Source organism: Thunnus thynnus, chromosome 20 (assembly GCF_963924715.1).
Source record: "Thunnus thynnus chromosome 20, fThuThy2.1, whole genome shotgun sequence".
In the NCBI taxonomy this organism is placed as follows: Eukaryota; Metazoa; Chordata; class Actinopteri; order Scombriformes; family Scombridae; genus Thunnus; species Thunnus thynnus.
In genome coordinates, this window is record NC_089536.1 from 23894005 (window position 1) to 23918099 (window position 24095).

The following is a 24095-nucleotide window of genomic DNA, read 5'->3' on the forward strand; positions in this document are numbered from 1 at the left end:
TTATAATGATAAACACCACATGGTAGGCCTACCACCAAATTAAAAGTTGAGTGGGGTAAACTTTTCTCATTTTAATGAACTGGGTTGTCACATATTTAGTAACACATATTTTGTTCACATTAATTCGAACACAAGCCATGTAGCCTAATCCTAAACTGTGTTGTAAAACTGATGTTCCTTTGTGGTGCTGTCGCTGCCTCACTTGAGTAACAAGCTAGCGTGACAAGCTAACGTTACAGCAAGGCAGCTGCATTTTAAGTCAGCTAACAGCTTTACCTTTAACTCACGATTTTTCCATCTACTGTATAATGTCAAATCCAAAATGCTTCCTCACATCAATTTTCAGATGGTTTGGTGTCATGACTATCCGTTTAGCACAGCTTGCTAGTTGCTAGTTTTTGATAGAGCATGCAGTGGTTTAGACGGACAGTGCATTTTACAAACGCCCCCTGCTGGAGTACAAAGCATGCCCTGTTGCAGTTTTACATGTAAATTTGGAATTCAAGCAGATCATTACAGATCTAATTTTTTATGTTTTTCTGACGTTCAAATGGTAGTTTGAATTGTGACTAAAACGTGACTACAGCGTGAGACTAATAAACTAGAATGCTTTCATGAATCATTGCAGAAAAAGTTTGGATGATACATCAAAAGTTACGAAAATAGTTCTCCTACTTTTTACCATTTTGGGGGCTCAGTTACTCAGGTAAAAACATCCAGCATCATTAGCTTTAATAAGTTCTGGATTGGGTGTGGTATCTGATACAAAGCAGGTGTTTTCTGTGTGTGGTTAAGATTTACCATTCAACATGTGGTTGACACCTTGTAGCATGGATTGAACTCATATTTGACACCTCTGTCATAGTGTTACATAATGGCAGTCAGCTTGAGAGCCCTTTGAGCTGTTAATCAAATCGGCATGAGAACCAGTCAGTAACACACACACTCACAAAACGGCGGTCTGCGGGGAGCACTTAAGTGAGATCTTTATCTTTCCTTTTAGCTTCAACCATGCAGCAGCAGTTCCCATGGCTTTGATAATGTAGTTCAAGCGTGGTGCAAAAGGAGCGACGATCGCTGGTTTTTCACGGGGCGCTCGTTGTAACTGAAGCTGCTGCAGCTTAAAGAAAACTGTAAATCCAGGACAACCAGATCGACGAAGACTCCCCCTGTCATCAGCAGTTATCACAGAGAGATTTACAGGCTGTTTTACTTCGCTTACGCACAATATTTCACTCATGCACTTATAAATTCGCTCGAGCAGTCATGTCAGTTGTAACTTGTATCACTTGGCATTAATCCCTCTCACTGTAACATCAAGCAGACTTGGAACAAGATGACCTTTATGGCAATAAAGACAACATCTCTACATCTGTGCTATATTAACCAGCTAGAGCACGTGGGTTAGAGCAACACAAAACCTGAGCCACCCTGGTGAAACTACTTTTGAACACAGCCATCCACCCTCCCATGTTCCCCCGAGCACCGGGGGTCATTTCCCACCCTGCTGATCTGCTCTAAACAACTCAAAGGAAAAGCATAATTTACCCTGCCATTCCTGGAACGCAATTACAGCTCAGAGCTGTAGAGAGTAAGAGCTGAAGCCACTCCTGTCACTAGTTTGTGCACTCGCAGCAGTGTAAGGTGCTGCTTTGAGAGGTGATTATGTACATCAAGGTTTACAGAGTAGAGAGCGGGATACGAGCTCTGATCGCTGACACCATCAGTTACATTTTCCTCAGGGAGGTGGCAGTGTTGGTCAGACTACACACACTGTAGCACAAACACACATGCTCAGGCTTACAGCAAATATCTTCAAAATGAGACAAGAAAGTGTGTGTGTGTGAGAGAGAGACAGAGAGAGAGAAAGAGAGAATGAAAAAAGGGTGATGGAATTAAAGAGTGTGTGTGTGTATGTGGAGGAGATAGATGGATGCAAAGCTGCAACAGCTGCTGTGTGTTAAGGGGAGTTTAAATCAGTGCTGTAGTCCGTACCCTTCCTCCCTCTTTGATATGCCCAGGTACACACACACACACACGCGCTCACACACACACACACACAATTCTAATTCAGCCATATTAAGATAACCTTCGACCCCTCTCCAGTCTCTAATCTCTCTTTATCAGCGTGTACAGAGCCACAGAGTGAGAAAGTCTCACTGGCTTCCCTCAGCAGCAACAGCAGGTTGGCGGCTGGCACGGAACAAGTGCACTAACCTGCCCGAGACATCACCCTCACATGTCGTGCTTTTACGAGGAGGCGGACGAACATCAAAGAACACGCCCAGCTGTAAATCCATCACGCTGTGATGGGTTGCGTCGTTAGGATTGGTACGCGGGAGGATTTCTGACTTATGCTGGCCTCTCTTTGGTATTCCTCGTACCATCACATGCCCGCAGTATATTACACACACCTGTCACTCGGCTGGTGTTACTGAAGAGCACATCATGAGTGTCAACACAACTCATCCGTGAAGACAGATGAATGACATGATGTATACAGGGTTGCCTATAAATGCCAAGGGTTGACAGACAAACTGTTTGGAAGGCTCTTGAGAATAAACACAGCTGTACACAGAAAGTTTCCACTAATAACCTCAACACAAATACAACAGAGTGTGAGTGACATGTCAGTCGTCATCATCATTGGACTTACCTGATCTGAACTTGCTTCGTATCAGTATGGAGTGTTCAGAGCCCAGAAGAGTCATAATGCTTACAGTACAGTTCCAGTGTTCACAAGTTGCAAAATAATGTCACACACAATCGAGAAGCGGTACACACTTCGACCCCCCCCTGGCCGCCTCTGGACCCCAAACTGAGATGAGATGGAGCTGACCCAGCCTGCCTCATCAACAGCTCTAGAAGACAGCTAATATAAGAAAAAAAAAAAATTAAAGACACACTGGCTTTCTTGTATCTCTCTTAGCCAGTGTGCACGCTAGCAGCAGCCTTCTGTTCTCTGTGCTGCTTTCTCTTCTCTGCTCTCTCCCCCAGGGGCTGGTGTGGGATTGTGTGAGTCTGCGGGCCGCCGAGGCTTTGGTCCCATCTAGCTGAGAGCTCTGAGCAGGGCCAGGGACAGCACAGAGAGATATGCCCTGCTCGGGGAGGGGCTACCCGGCCAGGGTTTCCTCTAAGCCCCGCCTGCCAGAGCCGGAGGCTGGACAGGGTTTGGCTGCTGACTTCTTCCTCCCTTGCCACCAGTGTAAATATATCTGCCTATCAGCCCTGCTGACTGTCATTAGAGAGGAGAGAGGGAGAGTTAGATTAAGATAGAGATGCAGAGACAGATAGTGGTACAGCAGTACAGCCAGGAGGGAGAAAGTGGGAAAAGCAGGGACAGCAACAAGTTTCGCTCACTTTGTTCGTAAGATTGATGACTATATATATCAGAGTGAATGACCTATCAGCCAACATCTAACTGCTTTGAATGTGGAACATGTAATCGCTTCTGACTTGAATCTGTTTCTACAAGCAGATTGGATGAACAGTTTATGGACATAACTGTGGAAGGTAGAAGGGCTGGGTATCAAATAATACATTTTGAGTACTAACCAGAATGTGTATGTAGCACTGAGTATCAAAAAGATATCCAGACATCATATTTCCTGTCATAAATCAGGAAAACTTTCCAACTTGAGTGTGTATTTTATAGTTCTCAATTTAAAGCTGCACTATTTTTCAAATACGTCTTATATTAACAATGGCTCAAATTATTACATGTATTGTGAAAGCTGTCCTCTGAAGTGATGAGTCTATAAAACTTCCCCTCAGCTTCTACAGTTTTGGCATCTTTCAGCTCATTGTTTTGGTTTCACCTGTTGACCCTTTCTGGATACTCTACCCGGTATCCAGAAAGAGTAAGCAGTTATTTTAAACCTGCAGTGTGGAACTTTTACATATAAATGAATGTCTGTTACATTCCAGGCCTTGCCAAACAAGTTCACACAATGCTGATTGAGCCTATCACTGCCAGATAAATCTCTCTGTATTTCACAGTATACAGAGTTTTTAAATCCCATGACAGGCACAACATTCCCGCACTGGTTGTTTGGCTGTTGATCATGCTGCTAGCTCTTCTCTTTCCAGATGTTATCGGACTGAATGGATCAAATTCTGAAAGTGAAACATGTCTTCTCTCAGTAGTTGGTGGAGACCAAAACAGAGCTCAAAGCACTCGTCATGGACGAACATCACACTCCGTTTTTTGTCATTTGGGTGAACTTGCCCTTTACTGGCCCAACACAACACCAAGTGACTGCCAATGTCTGTTGGATGTGTAAACAGGCAACTGTTTGCTAATATGTTTGCCATATCAAATTTACAAGGTGATTATATAGGCCTATCAAAGTTGTGTTTTCAGCTTGCTCTTCTGCCCCCAAGTGGCCAAAAAATAATTAATGCTGCTTTAACACGGAATGCATTTAGGAATTTGGCATATATTTTGAATGAAGAAAAACATGAAATTCGTCAAACTAAGGAATCAAAACAAGTATCGCTTTGGTATCAGAACTCAGGTCATATTCACAACCAAGTCTTAGCCCTCTAAGACAGAGTACAAGTTATATTATGATTTTTTTATGTTTGTTCCTGGTCTTCACTGTGTTCTTCAATGCCTGTTCTTTATCCATTTTTCCCCTTATCTATATATTTTTGCTACACAACTATATTTACATCATACTGAATAGCATAAATTAATGCTTTTCATATTAATAGATATTTGTCTTATACCACTACATCACTGGTGAACAGTGAAAGCATACAAAAACATCATTCTGAGTAAACCTGTCAGCTTGCTGCGCTCCATTACAGCTTCATTTATCGATGTACGGTACGATAAGTGATCAGTTGAGTCCAGTCAATCACCCAGCAGCTGAGAAGCAGGAGGTTTATCTTATCAGCAGTATGATAGCAGATTCCCCAGCCTGTATTCAACAAGGCATCCCTTCCTCCAGCTCCCACATACCAGTCGGACATCTGTCAGAGTTGAACTAAGCTCTCTACTCGCTCTCCTCTGAGGGTTACGTTAGCCAACTGCAGCACGTCGCAGAACCTCCTAAACGTCCGTCAACACAGGACGTCAGCTGGACGTGCCAAGGCTTTCTCTGCTGTTGTTTATTTCAAGGTTTTATTTGAGAAGAATATGAAATGTGAATGTAAACTAGACACACTGCAAACACCAAAAACATCAGAATGAATCTCAACATCCTAATAAGTAAAATGTTGTGGGAATGTCATGTATGAGTCCTTATTTTTGTTACACAGCAGGTGTCAGAGTCAGTGATGGCTGTTGTTCCAGGAGGCTACTGTCTCAGTAAACCCAGATTAAAGGGTTCAGTGTTTACAGCTGAGAATGTGGAGAGACTAAATGGTGAAATACAGTATGTGTCTGTCCACCAGTCTGGTTTCCTGTCCATGTGCTGCACAATGCCAGGGCAATCAAGAAAGTAAGAATATCTCAAATTAGAATGATAAAATCTTAATTTTCCGATCCAAAATAAAAAAAATATTTGTTGATCACCACTTGAATTAAATACATTTGAACTGGTCTTGATTTTTCTAAGTAAGCTATTGAATCTATTTTTCTAAAGAGCCTCTTTTCTTTTCAGTCTTTTCTCAAGAATCCAAAACAGAGAGTGAATGTTGGACTTTCACCAAATACCTGAGAATACATATGTTAATGTTGTGTTTTCAGCTAGTTGTGCTGCCCCCAAGTGGCCAAAAATTAATGCAGTTCTGAAGGATAAGGCAGGCAATTTTCTTTATTGTTTGTTTGATAAATCTCATGTTCAGAGCCAAACCAACAATGAAGTCATCCTACTTACAAGTATTGTGTGTATATGAAAAGCCTGATTTATCTTATCCCTCTCTGCTGTAGAGCAACATTGTTTTCCAAAAACTATTAAAAACATGTAACTGAGTCACACTGTTTCACTGGCTGATGTGTTCCTTCACCACAAAAATTAGAAAGTGTTTGGAGCAGTTAGAAACAGCTCCAAACAATCACATTTTCAGTCTCTCGTATAATGCAGATGCCAATGGGCATGCAGGGCAACGTGGTTTCCATTTACAGTTTTTTGCTAGCTTGTTGTGCTACATATCACAACCTCTTGACGTTGTACTACATTGTAAATTTCTCAAAGAACATCAGTACAAAGTCAAGAGGTTGTAATACGCAGCAAGTCAAGCTTCAGCTTTCAGGTTTCACTACAGAGAACAGCAGTGGTGTCTTTAGGCCTGGGTGTCCGGAGCTACAGCCCTGAATGTTTAATGAATAGCCCCAGATCTCAAAAAATATATATATACAGTGGAAACCGCTTATAGTGATCATCTCTGTTCATGTCAAATTGATCACTATAAGCAGATAATTATTATAACTGATTTTTTGATATCATTGAAGTAAATGCAAGTAGTTTTTGGGTCCTCTGTGTGTCATTCAAGCAGCAGATCTACTTCACACTACTTGGCATGCGAGAGAGAAAGAGCACACCAGTAACAGTACTTGTCATTGTTAGCATCTGGTGGTAGCTAGCTAGCTAATTCTTGAGGACTGTGGATATAAGAAGCTTTTTCAAAAAGAAAAAGGATGAAGGCAATGAGGCGCAGGTGAGGCTAGAGGAGGTGGAGGAAGAGTTCTCCCCTGCTGCTATAGCAACAGATGAGTCAGGATGTGAGAGTGCCACTGATATTGGTTGATGTGTTCAAAGTCTATGTATAAAATAAATTGATCAATAATGTGTTTATGATGACATCAAACAATGAGAGATTTGATTAGATTTTGGTTGGGACATACTGATTGAATCCTTTTTATGAGCAGGACAGGAGAGAGAAGAGAACAGCAGAGGAGATGAGGAGTGTTACTGACAGATGAGACACCAAAAGAGCTGCTGGAGAGGTGAAGAAGAGGAGGGTATCAGATAGACGGATGAGACACACAGTTAACACAGTTTGTCACAGTTCAAAAGGAGCTCTTGTCACACAATAGAAGCAGAAGCTATGAGACCAGCGTTGGTCAATTTTCAAAACGGAACAAATCACCAGCAACATATAATTATGCAAATAACTGCTTCATCAAGGTCAAGACTCTTATTTTTTTCTCAGGGTTTTACTCCTGCTGCTGAAAATAAAAATAATGAGGATGTTGAATGAGAAGTCAGATTGCACTCATTTTGTTTATTTTGATTACATGTGGTGAAAGCCAGCCTACACATCTGACTGAACCCTTCTGCTAGAGCACAGTGTCTCACATCCTATGTTCATTTTACTCTGAAATAACTTGAAAATGGTGCAATTATCGGGTGAAATTCTAAAGATCTGTGTGTTTCTGGGCTGGACTAAGCCCCCAATGTTTCAAGATCCTAACAACACCTCTGGAGAACTGGGTTCAATTCCTGGCTGCTGAAGTTTCTGCACTGGTGAGGCATTAGAGAGTAATGTGAACCTCTGTGTGCAGAGCAAAATATCAGTGAAGCTCCTTGTTAACAGATGTAAAGAAGCTTAGAAGTCTAAAGAATTCACCTCATCTATGCTTTATTGATTAAATCTTTTTACTAGCTTAAATTGCACAACATTTTGAGGTTTTTTTTGCAGTGCAATCTCTCCTTCTTCCCTCCGTTTTTACTTTTTCCATCTTCATTTGAGCCTTTAGCTAGACTTTTTTCTTTTATTATTTCCTCCGATGTCCTACCCCTTCTTTTTTCAGTTTACTAAATAAAAAGAATACCAAAAAGAAGTGTGTGATTCCTACAGGCCTTTTCTCCGTGTTTTATAAAAAAGGTGCCGCAACACAGCACTAATCAGTCATAGAGAGCTTTGTCCAGCAACAGCTCACTGCTCCTGCCTCACCGCTATCCATTTTAATCTCTCCACACCATAAACACTGCACAGCTTTTGTTGCCGAGGAGCCTCTACACACACCAGAGAGATGCACACACCAAAATGTAATAATTTAATTTAACAAATGAAACGCCCTTTCTGTTTGCTGTTAGCCTGCGCACTGACGTGTGCTGGAATGAGCTCCAAAAACCCATACAATGCTCAAGTCAAATATTTACATAGAAGCTTCTTGGGCTGCAAATCTACGGCTGACATCCGCGGGTACATTTGTCTTGTGTGCGCAGTGAATGAAAGCACACACACACACACACACATACACAAGTTATACATGTAGGCACACAGGTGCACATGCACACACTCACACGCACAAAAAACAGTCGTGCATGGGCGTCTTAATTAGCAGGTGAAAGTGCTTAAAGGGAAGGTCTGTCAGAGGGTTTGACAGTGTACACACAGCGTCTCAGAGAGATTCCTGAAGAGGTCACCCAGCCCTGGCTTAATCCTCCCCTTTAATTGGGCCCTATGTCAATGGACGTGACAAGTCTCATCTGAACTGTCTGGAGCCATACATGTGTGTGTGTGTGTTTGACTGTGTGTGTGATAAAAAAAGACAGGGAACATGACACTCATATACCAATTAGACAGTTTTGAGTGCACATTTTGTACGTTATATACAATAAGCATACAGCAGGGTGTCATGGTGCAGACCTTTTCGCTCTGCTGTATGATGCATATCTCAAAACAATGCTCCTCTAATGCAATAAGTCACACGCCTTTGCATAGACCATGTTAATAACACACATTCCATGATACAACAACTTAGCATGTGTTTATTGGCCGACCATGCAGACCTCTAGATCAAAAAATGACTGTTAATGTTTTGTGTGATTTCTTGTGTTTTAAATAAAGCAGATGCGACTAGCTGAAATGACCAAACTGCTCAAAATTTCATAAAAATGATGTCCAGATTCAACGAGGGAATTACAAACAATTCTAACATTACAACATTACATATGTTGTGTGTGGAATTTTCGACAAGATCACATTGTTGTTGCCATCGCTTCCAATAAATGATGAATCAGAGGAATGTAGGTTCTCTGGCTGCTGATAGGAGCAGCCACGTATTTTAAATGCTTTAAATATCTCTGCTCATATGCCATCAGTGGAATCCAGCTGTCCCTCTGCCATTTGCCTTGAGAGAGTGTCACAGGAGGAAGTGTACTGGAATGCACTGTCCAATGTTGTATGACTGGAACATGTGCTGGACATCATGAAACTCAGCTGTTATATTGCAAGAGATGAGAGGAAGGAAGGTTTTTATGCCCTTCATCCTGCTAACTTCAACCCTCCTGTTTTTGCATCATCCCTGCCTGCTTCCATTTTGCACCTTTCATTAAGTAATGGACATCTAGAGTGAGAGTTAAACAATGTAAAATGGCCCAACCATATATAGGGGTCAGGAGGAGGAGGTAAGGTGTCATTGGCAGGGGCCACCCTGCTGCTTAGGCAAACTAGGCCAGAGGCTATAGGAGCCCACAATGCTCTTTTTTATGGCATTAATGCAGGTTCTGTTATGATGACCCCTTGCTTCACCTGTAGTTTAGCCCTCTAGCATTAAGTCGGATGGCAACTAGCAAGGAATGCATCTATCAACAAGACCAAAGTTATTCATAGTTACTGTCGATGTGAATTGAGTTACCACCTAGTCTAGTCTAATGGTATTTTAGACTACATCTAGTCTAAAATACCATTTAATTTAAAAATACCATTTGCTAGTGAAGCACACAGCTAAGGCTAATGCAGGCAGCCTCATTAGCTCCAAACCATCCCACTTGCAGTAAACCATGCTTGATAGTGTGAGAGGGAAACCAATGGACAAACCTACAAGCAGCAAGCTTTCAACAGCAATAGCTAAATGTGTGGCTACAGTTTGCAGGCCAGTTAACACTGTGGAGGACGAGGGTCTGCATGGAATAAATCAGATCGCAATGACTACATTTATGAATTGCCATTGAGAGCCACCACCGTATCAAAGATACACAACCAGTATGATGACCAAAGAGCAAAAGTAATTTTCTTTCTTATTCTCCATTTCCACTGTTTCCTGCTCACTTTATTTATCATTCTATCGTTTTTTATTTTGTATTATCCTGTTTTTATCCCATAGCACAGGGGGATGTTTTTGTGAGATTTTGTGAGACATTGCGTGATTTGCTTTTGAAGTGAGGGATCCAGGGAGTGATCTTTAATCAGTACTGAAGTAATGGACATGTTAGCTGGCCAATGTGCACATCTGTTGCCTGTTGAGCTTGAGTTTGCCATAAGTTATGATTTGAACATATTTTTAAAAAGCTAAATGCTGCACCTGTGAGGGTTTTGACAATCTCCGTCATTGTTTTGTGTTGATTTCCAACAATAAATGCATACATTTGCATAAAGCAAGCTTAAATTAAATATTTTAATCGACTCGAGTTTTTTCATTTTACATATTGAATATATATATTACAATTTATAAAGTGATGATGATGTTTTTAGTCAAAGTGGGGAAATGATGGGGTTAGGATGGTTAAAACAACAAACAAACAAAACAACAACAACAAAACTTTGTACTTCACATGTCTCTAAAGCAAAAAGAAAAGAAATCATCAAAGAAAAGAAAAAAAAAACAACTTGAAAATCAATTAAAACATTCTAGTGTCTGAAAATAAGTTTAACCCACAAATAGACTCTGAAGTCGCATTGTCCCTTACCCTGAGAAAATCTTGACACAGAAACTCTTCTAAGTAAAACATGGAGATTATCCTCCCAAGAAAAACGTCAGCATCAGTTGTTTATGCAAGTGCTCCATTAACAGAGTGCATGTCTATGAGAAGAGAGAGATAGTCTGATCTGTTGTAAGTTAATACACAGTTATCGGCCTGGAAGATTTGGACTTTGCCACTGACTTTGTCTTCCTTGCTGCCAACTACCACAACATATGAGAAAAGACAGGTTCACTTATTTGCCAGGAAAAAGGTCTCAACACCATCGACTCCAAAATCCAGGTGATGTACATTAATACAACACCTTCTGCAAAGGTTTTAATAAAAGGTGAGCCACTTTAGTTTGTGGAGAACTTCATTTACTTAGGACAGGGGGACACAGAGGGACATCAAGGCAAGATTGGGGAAAGCCTAGGGTGTGTTCTCCAAACTCTGCAACACCTGGAAGTCCAAGTAATACAGCTGAAAAACAAAGGACCACTTAATTAACATCAACATCAAGTCCATCCTAATGTACAACTCTGAATGCTAGCTGGAAACCAAAAATAATATAAATAAATAAAGGATTGAGGCATTCCACAGTGGATGCCTGACAAGGCCATGGGGCATCTTCTGGCCAAACAAGATGATGACCCTGGAATTATACAGAAGAGCCAAAAGCAAGAACATCCTCGCTGAATTAGCACAGACGCAAAAAAAAAGAAAACTTAGTGCAGAACTATGACTGATGACCTCATTTAGATGAACCTCACTTGGGGGAAGGCTCAAAATTTAGCCAAGGACAGAGGGAGCTCATTGTGGCGTCGTGTTACAAAGGGGACAAAGAGGACACAATAAGTAATAAGTAATTGGCCTGGAATGGTACCAACTCACTGGAGTTTCTCCCAAACCCTGAACCCCAAGACCAACAGGGTCCCCAAAACATCTAGGTGCATAGCATGTCAATTGGGTTTTGGTTGATCTGATTAAATCCAAATATGCTTGGGAATTTGCATCACTAAAGTGCACTAAATACAAAGGCAGATTTTTTACTTTCTAATCATGTGGCTTTGTTTTTGGTACATATTCCTAAATTAAGTTTCTTCAAATTAGCACAAACTAATTGATACACAGAAAACTTGGGGCAACTTGGGGTATTGTTCTGGCATAAGAGTACTGATAGATTTCTGGGTATATAATGAAGCAGCCATGTGTTGTGTGCTGTGTACCCTGTGTTGGGGGGTTAATTTGGGACCAACAGTACATTTTTGCCCTGGGGCCCCTAATAGTTTAATCTGGCTGTGGAGAGGGGGATGATTTAAGGAGACAATATAGATAGTAAAGGTACTGGAAGCAAATGATGGACTGGAGAGCTGGTAAGGAGGTATGTGTTTGTGTGTGTGTGTGATGAGGGGGTTGCATTGGAGGAGGAGGAGGAGGAGGATGGGAGATAGTGGGTTGATAGAGCGCGGGTAAAGAGTTTGTTTGACGACAAGAGATGAGCTTGTCAGGTCAGGAGTGCATAGGATATGGGTGGGGGGTCTTGGAGGGCACTTCTGTGTGTGTGTGTGTGTGTGTGTGTTAGTGTGTGATTGCAATTGCTAAGAGGCAGACGTAGTGGCCTCTATGGCCTCAGCTACAGCTGTGTCGTATCAGTCTGAGTGCCTTCGTGCTGCTCTGTCTCATATAGCAGCTCTCCTCTGCTCTCAGGTAAGCAATGATATTCAAATGACAGTTCAAGACAACGCAGAACGAAGCATTACATTACCTGAACCAGTCAGGTCAAATTGACTGTTAGCTACATGGCATTGGCAGTCCTCCAAACTGGTCTGGTCAAGCTTAACAGCCATAACTAGGCACAACAGGCCTAGCCAACCCATGGAGTTATCGTTAGCTTAATTGGTAAGTTAGGTACAGTAGTTGTCTTTTCAGCCAGCAAAATCAACAGGTGTCGCAAGGAATAAGAAGAGTTTAGCAAATGGTTGATTGCCATTAGACTTCGTCTTGCAGCCCGTTTCCTTGGTGAATTTTGCATTACTGTTAAAGCAACCCTCAAGCTATGTTTTTGTAAGCTATCATTTATCATTTAGCTCCATTGTAAAAAATTTAGGAAGTCATTGGGGTGATACGAGGTTAGATGATGGAAGTTGGATTAGGCATCAGAGAGACTTGAGAGTCCTTTATCAGCACCCAATCAGTCTTATCAGAAGACTGAGGGGTTTCCCACGACATAAGCCGCCTGGCTCAAAGCAAAAAGACGCAAGAGAAAATGGGGGGATCATGGAAGCCAAACAAAGTGATTGAAATATAAAGAATATAAGAGGACAGAAAGAGAGTGTGCAAGAGCATGGTGCACAAACAAGAGCCAGAAATATTCTATGAGAGGAGAAGGAGAATTGAAGGAGGGTGGGAACGCGACAATCAGACGTGGAAGGAGTCAGACGTGGAGTCAGGTTCACAGTCAGGTTTTGCTGTGGTTTATAATGAAGAAGTTCCAGGGGGAGTGAGCTGAATCCAAACCAGAAGTGACAGAAAGACGAGCCCGAGCCAGCAGCCTCCCCTCCTGTCTCCCCTTACATCCCTCCTCTCTGCTCTCTCCCCATCTTTATCTGGTCTGTGGCTCGGTCACCTTCACTCTACATTCTCTCCTCAGGCCTCTGTGGGCCCAGGGGTCCAAGCGGCGCACGTCTGCTGCCGATTCTGAATGGAATCCCAAAACACAGCAAGAGCATGAGGGAGATTGGTGTCTCCACTTCATGTAAAAACCCAAAACACAGGGGGAGATACTGTTTTGTGTTTTGTGGTTGTTTAGATTTCGGCAATTGACTTTGCCTCCGCTGTAGTCTGCAGCAGCTGGATGGTGGCCACAGCCGCATGGGCAGGAGAAGGCGGGGGGGGGGGGCGCATGTCTGTGAGGCTTCAGCACAGAGACGGGCCTGCATCACTGCAGCTTAACTCCTAACTCCTGCCTATTACCAAAGGCTATGGGCCGGCTTTATGTGGTATTCCCGAAACTTCACTATCAGAAATTTAATAACTCAAAGTCTACTTTGTTGATGTTAATGTGTGTGTCCGTGACTAACAGAGCCAGATGAAAGACACATCGAGAGTCAAGAGGAACTATCATCCATGCAGGCAGGTCTTTCAAAATGCTTGACGGAGTTATAAAGAGAAACCAGTTAAGTACAAAATTAGTGAAAGTGAAATAGAATGACTCAATATTAGCTGAAATAATTCCAGGGGAAACAGTATGGATAAAACTGTGACATGCCGCAAGCCTGGTTTTGTTACGGCAGCAGGTTCAGATATGAGCAGCTCTGTCGACATACAGTAAAGCAGCTTTGCCCAGCAAGGGAACTGAGCCTGATTGACAGCTCCTCTCCTCAGTCAGAACTCAGTCAAACCAGGACACATTCTTTCTTCAGTATCAAAAGTAATCTATTGGAGTCTTATATCCATGGTTACAGTGCAACAGTGATGGAAGAAGAATCCACATCCTAACTAGTGTAATCCTAATAAGTTGTAATAAAGTGTTACAAGTGAAAGTGCTGTATTTCACAGTAAAAGTACATAAGTATTATCCCTGCCTCAGTGTTATATTATCATATATTTTTGGATTATTATTAGTGATGCATTAAACATGTAAATGGCATTTAATGTTGCAGCTGATGGAGGTGGTAATTTTAAATGCTTTATATAGTGCTGGGCTGGATGTATCTTATGGCTTGATCACATGTTTTGTGGGGACTCATAGTGATTGTCATAGTTAAATCATTAAAAGTCATAGTAACTTGCTGCATAATACAATGTTGTTTTGTCCATTTATGTATTTTTTATTTAAATTCATTGTTCAAACATTTTGAGACACACCACTTTCTTTTCAATTTGCTTTTCTTTAAGCATAACTGTTGATGTAGTTGACCCAGAGGTGCTTGGTTATCCTAGTATGTCTTTATCTTTCAATAAATGATAAAAATGTCATTACTGCACTCAAAAGGCCTGGTTTTGACTGTTTTGTATGTAAAATCCAAGTGTGCTACATTTTGTATTCCAGATCTCTTAACTATAGCTGTATATTTACAGATGAATATAGTGGAGTTAAAAGTACAATATATCTCTCTGACATGTAGTGGAGAGGAAGTACACAGTTTGATTAAATGGAAACACTCAAGTCCAAGTGCCTCAAAATTACAGTAACAATACAGTTCTGTTAGAGCCATTTATACAACAGAGACATAGTTGTAAATAGTTTAGATCGTGCTGTATTTAAATTGCTAAGGATAATAAGCAGTTCCATAGTTTCATTGCATTACGCTTAATTAAGACCAATGATGATCACAGTCAGCTCTCACTTGCGATTGGTTAGAATGTGCAACATGTTGTATGTGCGTGTTAGATAGTTTAGCCTTGAGAGCACACTATTCTTTGACTGTGTTTGCTGTGTACGTGCTTGTTGTTCTTGCCGTGCTTACTATACTTATCATGCTTGTGTAGTATGTTTTTATTATGTATTTAAGGAAGAAGGTGTTCTGTAAATGGTTGAAGTGAAGAAGATTGGACCGCGGAGTTTTATTGAAGCACACGCCAACTACATGCTTGGACTTTAAGTGGGCATTTTCAAGAAATAGACAGAGCCACGCTAACAAGTACAATACTCTACCACTGCTGTGCCAACTGGAGCAGCTAGAAGCTAATATAGCGTGACTTGTAATTGTGCCAAAATGTAAAAAAAAAGTTATACAAAATAAAATAAGGCCCAGGAGTTATCCACAGCTATATGGCAACATTATATTTCCTGTTACATCCCCCAAAGCGTGAAGCATAATGAAAGCATGATGGGAACACTAGTGGCAAAAATGTAAACATGTATATATATGAAAACAAATGTGTTACTCCTGTTGTTTTACAGTAGTGACAAATTGATGAAAACTAATGAAAATTAGAATGTCCACAATAAGTTGGCTAAATTTATAACCCATTTTTTTCTGTCTGTTTTGGCCCTCCGTCCACTCTAAAACGGTATTTTTCTCCTCAGAGTGTGTAAATCTGAAAACGCCGGCTTGTTGTGTGTACGGGGAAAACTGAGCTTGGTAAAAACACTGTCGTATCGGTAACGAAACAGATAGTGGAAGTATTGCGGCATTCCATTGGAAGAGGAAGAAGAAGAAACACATTGACAAGTACAACTTTTTTTTTTTTTGGCGGTTTTAATGTGAACGGAGGTACTTGCATTAACGAGCTGAAACTCTTGCTGTGGAGGCATTTCACTTTTGCTCGATATGGTGTTTTAACCAGCTTAATGTAGACGTAGTCTTAGTAACAACTGACAACAACAACATACTGTACATATACTGTCAATGTCATAAGCCTGTAAATAAAAGGAGCTGAAAAAGACAGCCTGGGCTTCAAAGGATAGATCTGCCTCTCTATCACATGACTTTGACGAGGAGTCACAGTGATGCAGGCCCACCACAGCATCGCTATAGAACTCATAGAGGACATACAGAAAAGAACCAATAGTGCAAATATTTAGCTATCTGGATCTCCCCGAGCTGCTCCAGCACTTCCAAATGGCCTCGCTGAAATGGCCTGTCAGCTGACACATTCTTTCTCTCAATGAGGACCGACCAGAGCCATGTTTTTGTTGGTATGACCCCACCCCTCCCGCCCCGTCCTCTCCACAACCCCGCAAACCCCTCCTTCCCCCCACTGACGTCTGTTTGACAGCGTAAAACATGCACGGCTGTTCCAGACACTGATACCAGGTCAGATTTGAGTTCTTGCATGAAAAACGGTTTCACCGAGGTTGCACTGCTGGGTAATCTGATCTGGGAACAGCGTTCGAGATGGTTGACAGACAGAGAGCAGACACAGGGGTCGCCACGGGCTGCAGACTGATCCCTGGGTACAGGGCTGGTATCTACTGGGCTGGACTCCACTTGACCCTTCAGGACCAAAGACTTATTTATAGGACCAAGTCTCTCTGTGTGTATGCGTGTTTATCTGCCTGTGTGTGCACGTGTGTCATATGTGTTTGCACGCTCGCCCAGAGGGGAGTATGTCTTATCAGCACCATGGAGCATTCATCAGGGGTGACATTTTCTGCCATTCCGCGTTCAAAGCAAACACACAGCTACATGTGCTATCTCCACCCTGCGGGATGTTGAGAGGCCTGACTTATGCGACTTGTCAGTAAGAAATTACGCTATCGTCACGCTGACCCATTGATTCGGTACGTTGCCTTTTTTATTATTTTTCCTGCGATAGGTAATTCAGTCGGACAAACCTTTCTTTCTTCCTTTTGCCCGATTCCGAAAGCTGAAACAACAAAGGGGCACCAACATCTACAAGGTCGTGCTTGCTTTTAACACCCCAGGGACGCTCAGTGGGTCATGATCAAATGTTGTTCTAGGGTTCTGAAAGGGGCTACATGTGTATATGTGTGTGTTTCTTGCTGTCTTTTTTCCTATCTCTGTGGTCTGTGTGAGTGTTAACCCCACCTTTCCAGCTTCGGTGGGTTTGGAAATATTTATAACTGTCATGATTGAGAGTAATAGAATAAACCGAAGCTGATGCTGTTGACTCTGCTAACAGGATTGTGAACTGTGGAAAACTATTGCCTTTACCTCATTGGTTATGGCAATTTTCATGCCCTGGAGGCAGCCTGGGATATGCGGTCTACAGCGAGGGCCGGGCAGTATATGGTAGAGTCAAACCAAACTAAAACAGAACTCATTGATGGTAAAGCATAGGTTCTGATTTTTTCAAGACATAAAACAATACTCAAATGCCACATGTATGTTGAAAGAGTGGAATAGATTATCATGTGAATATACAATGTGTCAAGCGTTGACGCATCTAAGCTCTGATCTCATCAGTCCCCAAAAGGAAACACTAAACTCAACACAGCAGGGAGTGGAGAGTGACGTAATAATAGTGAACCACTATGGGAAAGGTAGACCCAGAGCTTACAGTACATATGGCTGCTGGGTTGGAGGGGGGGGGGGGACTTATGAAATGATGTCTGAACAGCAGCAGTAGCAGCAAGTGTCAGCACAGCGTTCAGGTGAATGTTGTGGCAGCAAATAATGAGCAGAGCACTGATTGCTTAAATACACCGCTCTAATGAAAAGGGTATGTTGGATATATATTAAAGTGAGATGAGTGTGCCATGCACATATAGTGACAGACTCGAGTTGAGTGCCTGAACTAGCACACAGGCTTCCCTTCATTATTGGTTGCTGTAATTATTCTGCCTGTAAACCCATACCTTCGTACTGCAACTACAACTATTAAGCCAAATTCAGTGGGTATTTTCCAATTTTTTTTTTTTTTTTTGTCCCAAATTTCCCTTTATTGTGTTTACCCAGACAGTGTTTCCTGCTTAATCAAGGAGGCATACTGCCTGGTAGTTGCACATGGTTTTGTTGCCACAAAAAAAAACCCACTGCTGGCCTTAGCAGTCTGAGTTAGCCAAATTGCTTTGAGTATTTTCCAAAGTTTTAGTCCAACATTCTGTATTCTTGTTTCATGAGTTTCCTTGGGATGAGCTGAATTGTGGCGGATGAAAACTTCCTGGCAGTCGCATATAGGTTTTCTGCTAGGAAAAAAACACTGACTGATATAGGCCAAGGTCTTAGGAGTCAGAGTTAGCCAAATTGAGTGGTCATTTTCCAAAGTTATGGTCTTTTAAGTAGGAAATTCCCTTTTTGTGTCTCCCTGGAAACACAGGTGGAGGAATAATTCCAGATGGTCGCATGTAAGTTTGTTGCCAAAACAAAACTCCGGTATGAAGGCTGCATTCATATCATATCGGAGATACCATAATAAAAAGTTTCTGACTTGTAAACAGTGTAAACGTCAACATGCATGTCGTAATTAGGGCTGAGAAACCTGAATTTTTCAAAATGCTCTGATATACTGTATATCAACTTGGCACTTGCTCAGAATCCAGAAGTGCCTGATAAACAAGCAAATATTCAAGGAAATTAAGCCCAAATTGAATGGATACAGTGTTATATTGTAAATACGCAGTATTTTTAACCCTCACAATAGCAATTCTGAATTCATTCAGCTGTTTTGAGTGGTTTGGGGACATGAACGCTAGCAAGTTGTTTTCCCACCCATCCATCCAAATGACATAAATGCGGTATAAACCTGTATGTGACTGCTGGGATGATGATAACAACTCCATTTGTCTGACTGAAAACTGCTAAAGCCACATATTAGCTTTAGCTTAACTTTAGAATGCAAAAACCCAACAACACATGAGAGAACTGAGTCTGTAATCATCATTGCCACTTCCTAGCTCTGCTTGGCAAACTTTATGAGATCCAAAGAAGTTTTGTTTGATCTTTTACCCCCAACTGAGCTTTATTTTATTGCAGGGCAGACAGCTTTGAAACACATAATGCTCCCATATCCTGTGATAATCACCCTGTGTACGGTCACAGTGTCCACAGTGTTTGCTCAGAACACCGTCTATGGATTTGCTCCATTGAAATGACAGTAGTTCCATTACAAGTTATTTTAAATGTCACACAGATTAGAGATGATAGAGTTGTCTCATTTGTTACTTGCTTTTGTATATACATGCTCTGGTATGGAATGAAATGCTCCAAGCACCAAGAATGAACTTAAGAAAATTTGTTTTTAATGTGTGTTCAAAGAAATGGTTATACTATAGATTATATTACATTAGATTTTTTATAGCACTTGTCAGCAAACAGCTTAACTTTCTCCATTCTACATCCAATACAACTGTAATTTACTTCCCTCCATACTTAGCAGAGTGAGTCTTGTACTTAAGTATCATAACAGAGAAGACAATATAAAGGTCTTGGAGAGAAAGTGCACAGATCTTTGGATTACCAATAAAACACACTCTTATAACCACAATTAGATCTGACTCACAATGTAAACTTGGTGGGTGAGACAGATAGTGTGTCACAGTGACCAGAGGTGTCACTTTTCCCCCCTCCTCCCCACCCTCCTCCAAACCCCCATCACCCCAAACACACACACATATCCACGATGGAGTATGATGTCATTGGCTGCCTGTCCACTCAGTCGTGGACTAGCGCCATGATCACAGGCTGAACGACTCACAGGCTCCACATGAGCCGGAGGAGACGAGGGGGAGGGAGGGAGAATAAATGGCAGGAAAGAAAGGCTAGAGACAACTCCACAGTGTCCCCGACTGCACAGACATGATGCTTGAATCAGAGAGACTTCCACTGATTTCTGTTAAAAAAAAAAGTGTCTGGCTGTTATCATGCCTCCATCACGTGTGACATCTTAGACACTTCTTATCAAATCAGGAAGGAACATCTCACTACTTCATTCAAATTTCACTTACACTGTAATATTACACTGATTAGCACAAAACAAGTGCTGCAAACAATGGCAGCAGTGAAAGAAGTTAGAGAACATCCTGGTGGTTTTGCATATTTTAAGTCCTTTAACTATGAGCTATTGACATTACATTACTGCTGACCTTTCTAATCAAACACCTCAAGGCAAACAATTAGAATGAACTTTGTGAAAAGTGTCATGCACATTAACTCTGATAAGAGGTAAAGAAAATGTTTACTGGAAGAGATGTTCTCAACCAAGTCTTAACTGAAACCAGGGCTCCCTGAAGCGCTCTATTCAATCAGTTTTGGTGTTTTGGATTTGGGTCTGTAGGTTATGTGAGTTATAAATGTTATTTATAAATAAAAAAGGTAGGAAACACTGTAAATCCAAATATATACTACAATTACACTATCTTTTTAGTCACAGTAGTGGTGTGGGACTAGAGATGACAGTGTTGATCGGTCCACCACTTTGATCCAGGTTTAAATATTTCAGCAACTATTTTGTACAGACATTCATGGTCCCAGAAGATGAATCCTAATGACTTTTACTGACTTTCCTATATCTATCCTTTCCTTAGTAGGCTGACATTTGTGGTTATGAGTGAAATGTTTTGACAACTATTAGATGGATTGCCATTACGTGTGACACAGACATTCATGTTCCTGACAAGATAAATTGCTGGGGATATCTTAATTTCTCATCTAGTGCCATCATCAGGTCAAAATTCCAGTTTGTCCAGTTCTTTTGTTATGAGCAAATACCTGCAAAACTAATGACATTCCCATCAGCCTCAGCTATACTTTGTTTAGTGCTAATTAGCAAAGGTTAGCTTGTTAACAGGTCAACTAAGATGGTACATAATGTACATATACACATAATATACATATACACATGTACACACAATACAGCATGTTAACATTTTCATTGTGAACATGTTAGCATGCTGACTTTAATATAAGCATTTAGCTCAAAGCAACAATGTTTGTTAGTTTGTCAGTCGCTAGCATTACTCCTTGTAGTAGTAGTAGTCTTTGAATAAGTAGACCTTGATTGTCTCTCCTGAAACCTATTTCTTTTGTTTTGCTCTTTTAAAGTCACAGAAAAGAGGGTATATGGCTCCGCATTTTGCATTCAATGGTTGCCAGTAAGAACTTAATTTTTCTACCATCTCATTCATTGTCTGTTGCAACAGGGCACATGAGAATAAAAATAGTGGAAAATAATATATGTAAAAAACATATTACCTACACAAACAGTGGATTGTCACAAATAGATGGACTACAGAAAGCAGTCACATCTCATCGAGTGCTCTGATAAGTGACAGCTGTCTGTAGAGTGTCTGCTTGGTAGAAACAGACGCCTACACTCACAGATGCTCTACATATGTATACACACACACAGACACACATCCTTACACACCACCGTCAGTCGTGCTCTGTGTTTGCGTGTGATGGGAGACACCTCACTGCTGCACTGACAAGAAGGACTTTCTCTCTCTGCATACTTCACACAAGCCTGCAAACTGTCCAATACACTCCTCAATTGTTCATCAGCATGACTGACAGCTGGGAAATGTTTGGGCTTCTCGACATGTCCGAGGGCGCAATTTGTCAGATAAACAACTCTCAGAAGCAGACAGCCACTGGCTTGTCAGACGAGGAGGTGGAAGACAGCACATTGGAGAAAGTGAAAGCAACAGACAGGTCGCTGGAGTTATCTCTGCCAATGTCCCCTTTTCACTAATCAGGCCATTAGTGAAACAGATAACACATCTTGCTTTTTATCTCTCTGAGATTCTGAGAGTTTTCACCTCTTTACGTGTCTCTTTCACAATGAGGGAGAACATTACTTCTTAATTTCACCATGTTGTGAAGCTTCACAGTTAACCTGCAGGGAATGCAGGAAACATGTGGGATGTCAAAGACTCTACTGGGAAAAATGAGCAGACTGAATCTAACGAGGGAGCATTTTCGAGTGTGACCTTGTATTGTACTGCAGGATTTGGCTGCTTGGTGATTGGGAACGTGCTGCCTGGCGACTCTTATCATTCCTGTCTGTCAGAGACGGGAACACTCATGGCCTGTGGGGATGGCTGCCTGAAATTCTCTGGAGCAGTCTGCTGTTGGCTCAGACTCCTCAGGTCAGGGATCATGTCGGCCACTGGCCACGTACCAGGAAGACAGGAGGGTAGAGGTTGTGGAAGCACTACCTGGCTACTGTTGGTATTTCATTTACAGAGAAAAACTGGAATTATATGACTGGTTCAAACGTACTGGACAGGATATTCAGTAATGAAAATACAGTGAAGACAAATATAGAGGAGACATGGGCGGGGTTGGACATGTGGAGAAAGCTGCATGAGATTTAGAAAAACAAGATTTTTGCAAGTAATAATTACATAATGTGCATTTGACGTATTCTGGGTCTGACTGTTGGTTCCTGCAAATTGCGTTCACACTGAATGATTTCACATCTCACACTATAAATCTCATGCCAACATTCAGTGCCAATGCAAGTAGTGTGCCCTTTATTTAGCGAAGTGGAAAGTAAGGGCATCGGTATGCTTCTTAAGAAGTGCTTGTCTGAAACCTCCAGCCCCCATGCCTTTTCAGTGTTGGAAATGGGGCCAACCCCATAAACAACCACATCTGACAAGTTTGGTAACTTTCAGAAACTGACAACCCAACAATTGTGTCCACTTCACACAACAATTGGACAGGTATGTAGAAAACAAAAGAGTCAGAATTCTTGCTAAGAGATCAGGACGCAATGTGATGCAGCTTGGAGGCTACATGACAGCAGGCTTTTGCCTTAGAGTGCCATTCAGAACAGGTATAAACACTTTTGCCTTTAGATGTGGTGCAACAACATATCATATGACCTTGTTCATATCAAACATATTGAACCCTTTAATGGTTGTTGGGGTCAGGGTGGTAGATGGTTGGATGCTTATCAGACCTTTGCACAGGAGTTCTGAGTTGTTAGAGACCTGCAATCAATGTTCACTTATTTTTAAACCAAAACCACAATCTTTCCCTAACCCTAACCACATCTTAATCTTTAGATCACTTCAACAATTTTGCATTGCACTCCTATAACATTGTCGGACTCACAATGGCCAGTTTAAAAAAAAACCCTGCCTACATAACCCACAATGCAACTTGACCCCCACAGTTTGGTCAGATATTTGGTCATGTGTGTAATGGTAGTTGCAGCTAATGTAGTCTGGAACTGCTAGCCTCAAGCAGAGATGTGGAGCAGGCTACAAAGGTCTGGTGAATTCACTTCTTTCTAATTCCATACCTCAAGATTTTTTTCATTTCAAACTTGTTGTCTTTAGCCCCAACCAACGCTGACTCAAGTGACATCACTTCAGGCAATTTATCAGATTTCATGCAGTTCCCCCTGGAGACACAAAGACTTTATATTCCTTTTTTACCAAATATGCAGTAGTACTTCAACACCTGGAGACACACTTTGATATGTAAAATCAGTGAAGTGCTTTTGATGCTTATAGATAACCACACATGGGACTCAGGATGCAAAGTCTAGTCTGTGGTGTCAAAGTCCTGCTTTTTGTACGCTTTGACTTCTGTGCAGTGCAAAAACATAGCACTTCCTTGACCTGAAAAACATTACTGGTGAACATAATCCAGGCAGCAATTACATGTTCTTTAATTGTATACATTCCCAGAGATACAATTGATATGTTAGAAAGAAATAATTTTTCAAAGTTGCAATTGAATGTTGAAAAAAGTTATCATAAAATTTAATTCTGGGGTTTGCAAAATCATCCAATATGAATATTCTTGTTGGGCTATAGGGTTGGCTATGTACAACAATTTTGTCAAATGAAAAAAGAGAAGTATCATCAAGAGGTTATGAAATGGACAGAGAGATGGACAAACACACTCAGAACATTTGCTCATTGAGGAAACCATGCTGTGGATGTAAATAAGACAAACTGTCACCATGATGATGTGAAGTAAATATAAAGTAAAAGTGTTGGAACATTCTAGAAGAACAAGTTGATCCCTCACAGAGGAGAAGCATGCTGGGAAGGCTCTATTGAAAGAAAAGGAGTCTAATATTTTCCCCTACAGACTCCATAAATAGATGTTGTAGATATAGTTTAAAATAAGTACATATTTATTTTTT

The 24095-nt window shown here is 41.2% G+C and overlaps 1 protein-coding gene across 12 annotated transcripts in view; it reads right to left on the reverse strand.

The window, feature by feature from the left end:
• The window catches only part of myocd (myocardin), a 164443-nt gene that overhangs the window by 24756 nt on the left and 115592 nt on the right, over window positions 1–24095 (reverse strand). Inside the window, exon 1 of one of the 12 annotated variants that reach the window (XM_067576809.1) lies at window positions 2657–3786. The exons of 9 other annotated variants lie outside the window; for them this stretch is intronic. In XM_067576809.1, the coding sequence (XP_067432910.1) occupies window positions 2657–2711 (55 nt within the window). In that variant the 5' untranslated portion in view covers window positions 2712–3786. Of the gene's footprint in view, window positions 1–2656; window positions 3787–24095 lie in introns of those variants that run through there. 2 more of the 12 variants (XM_067576810.1, XM_067576811.1) reach the window with 2 other exon arrangements.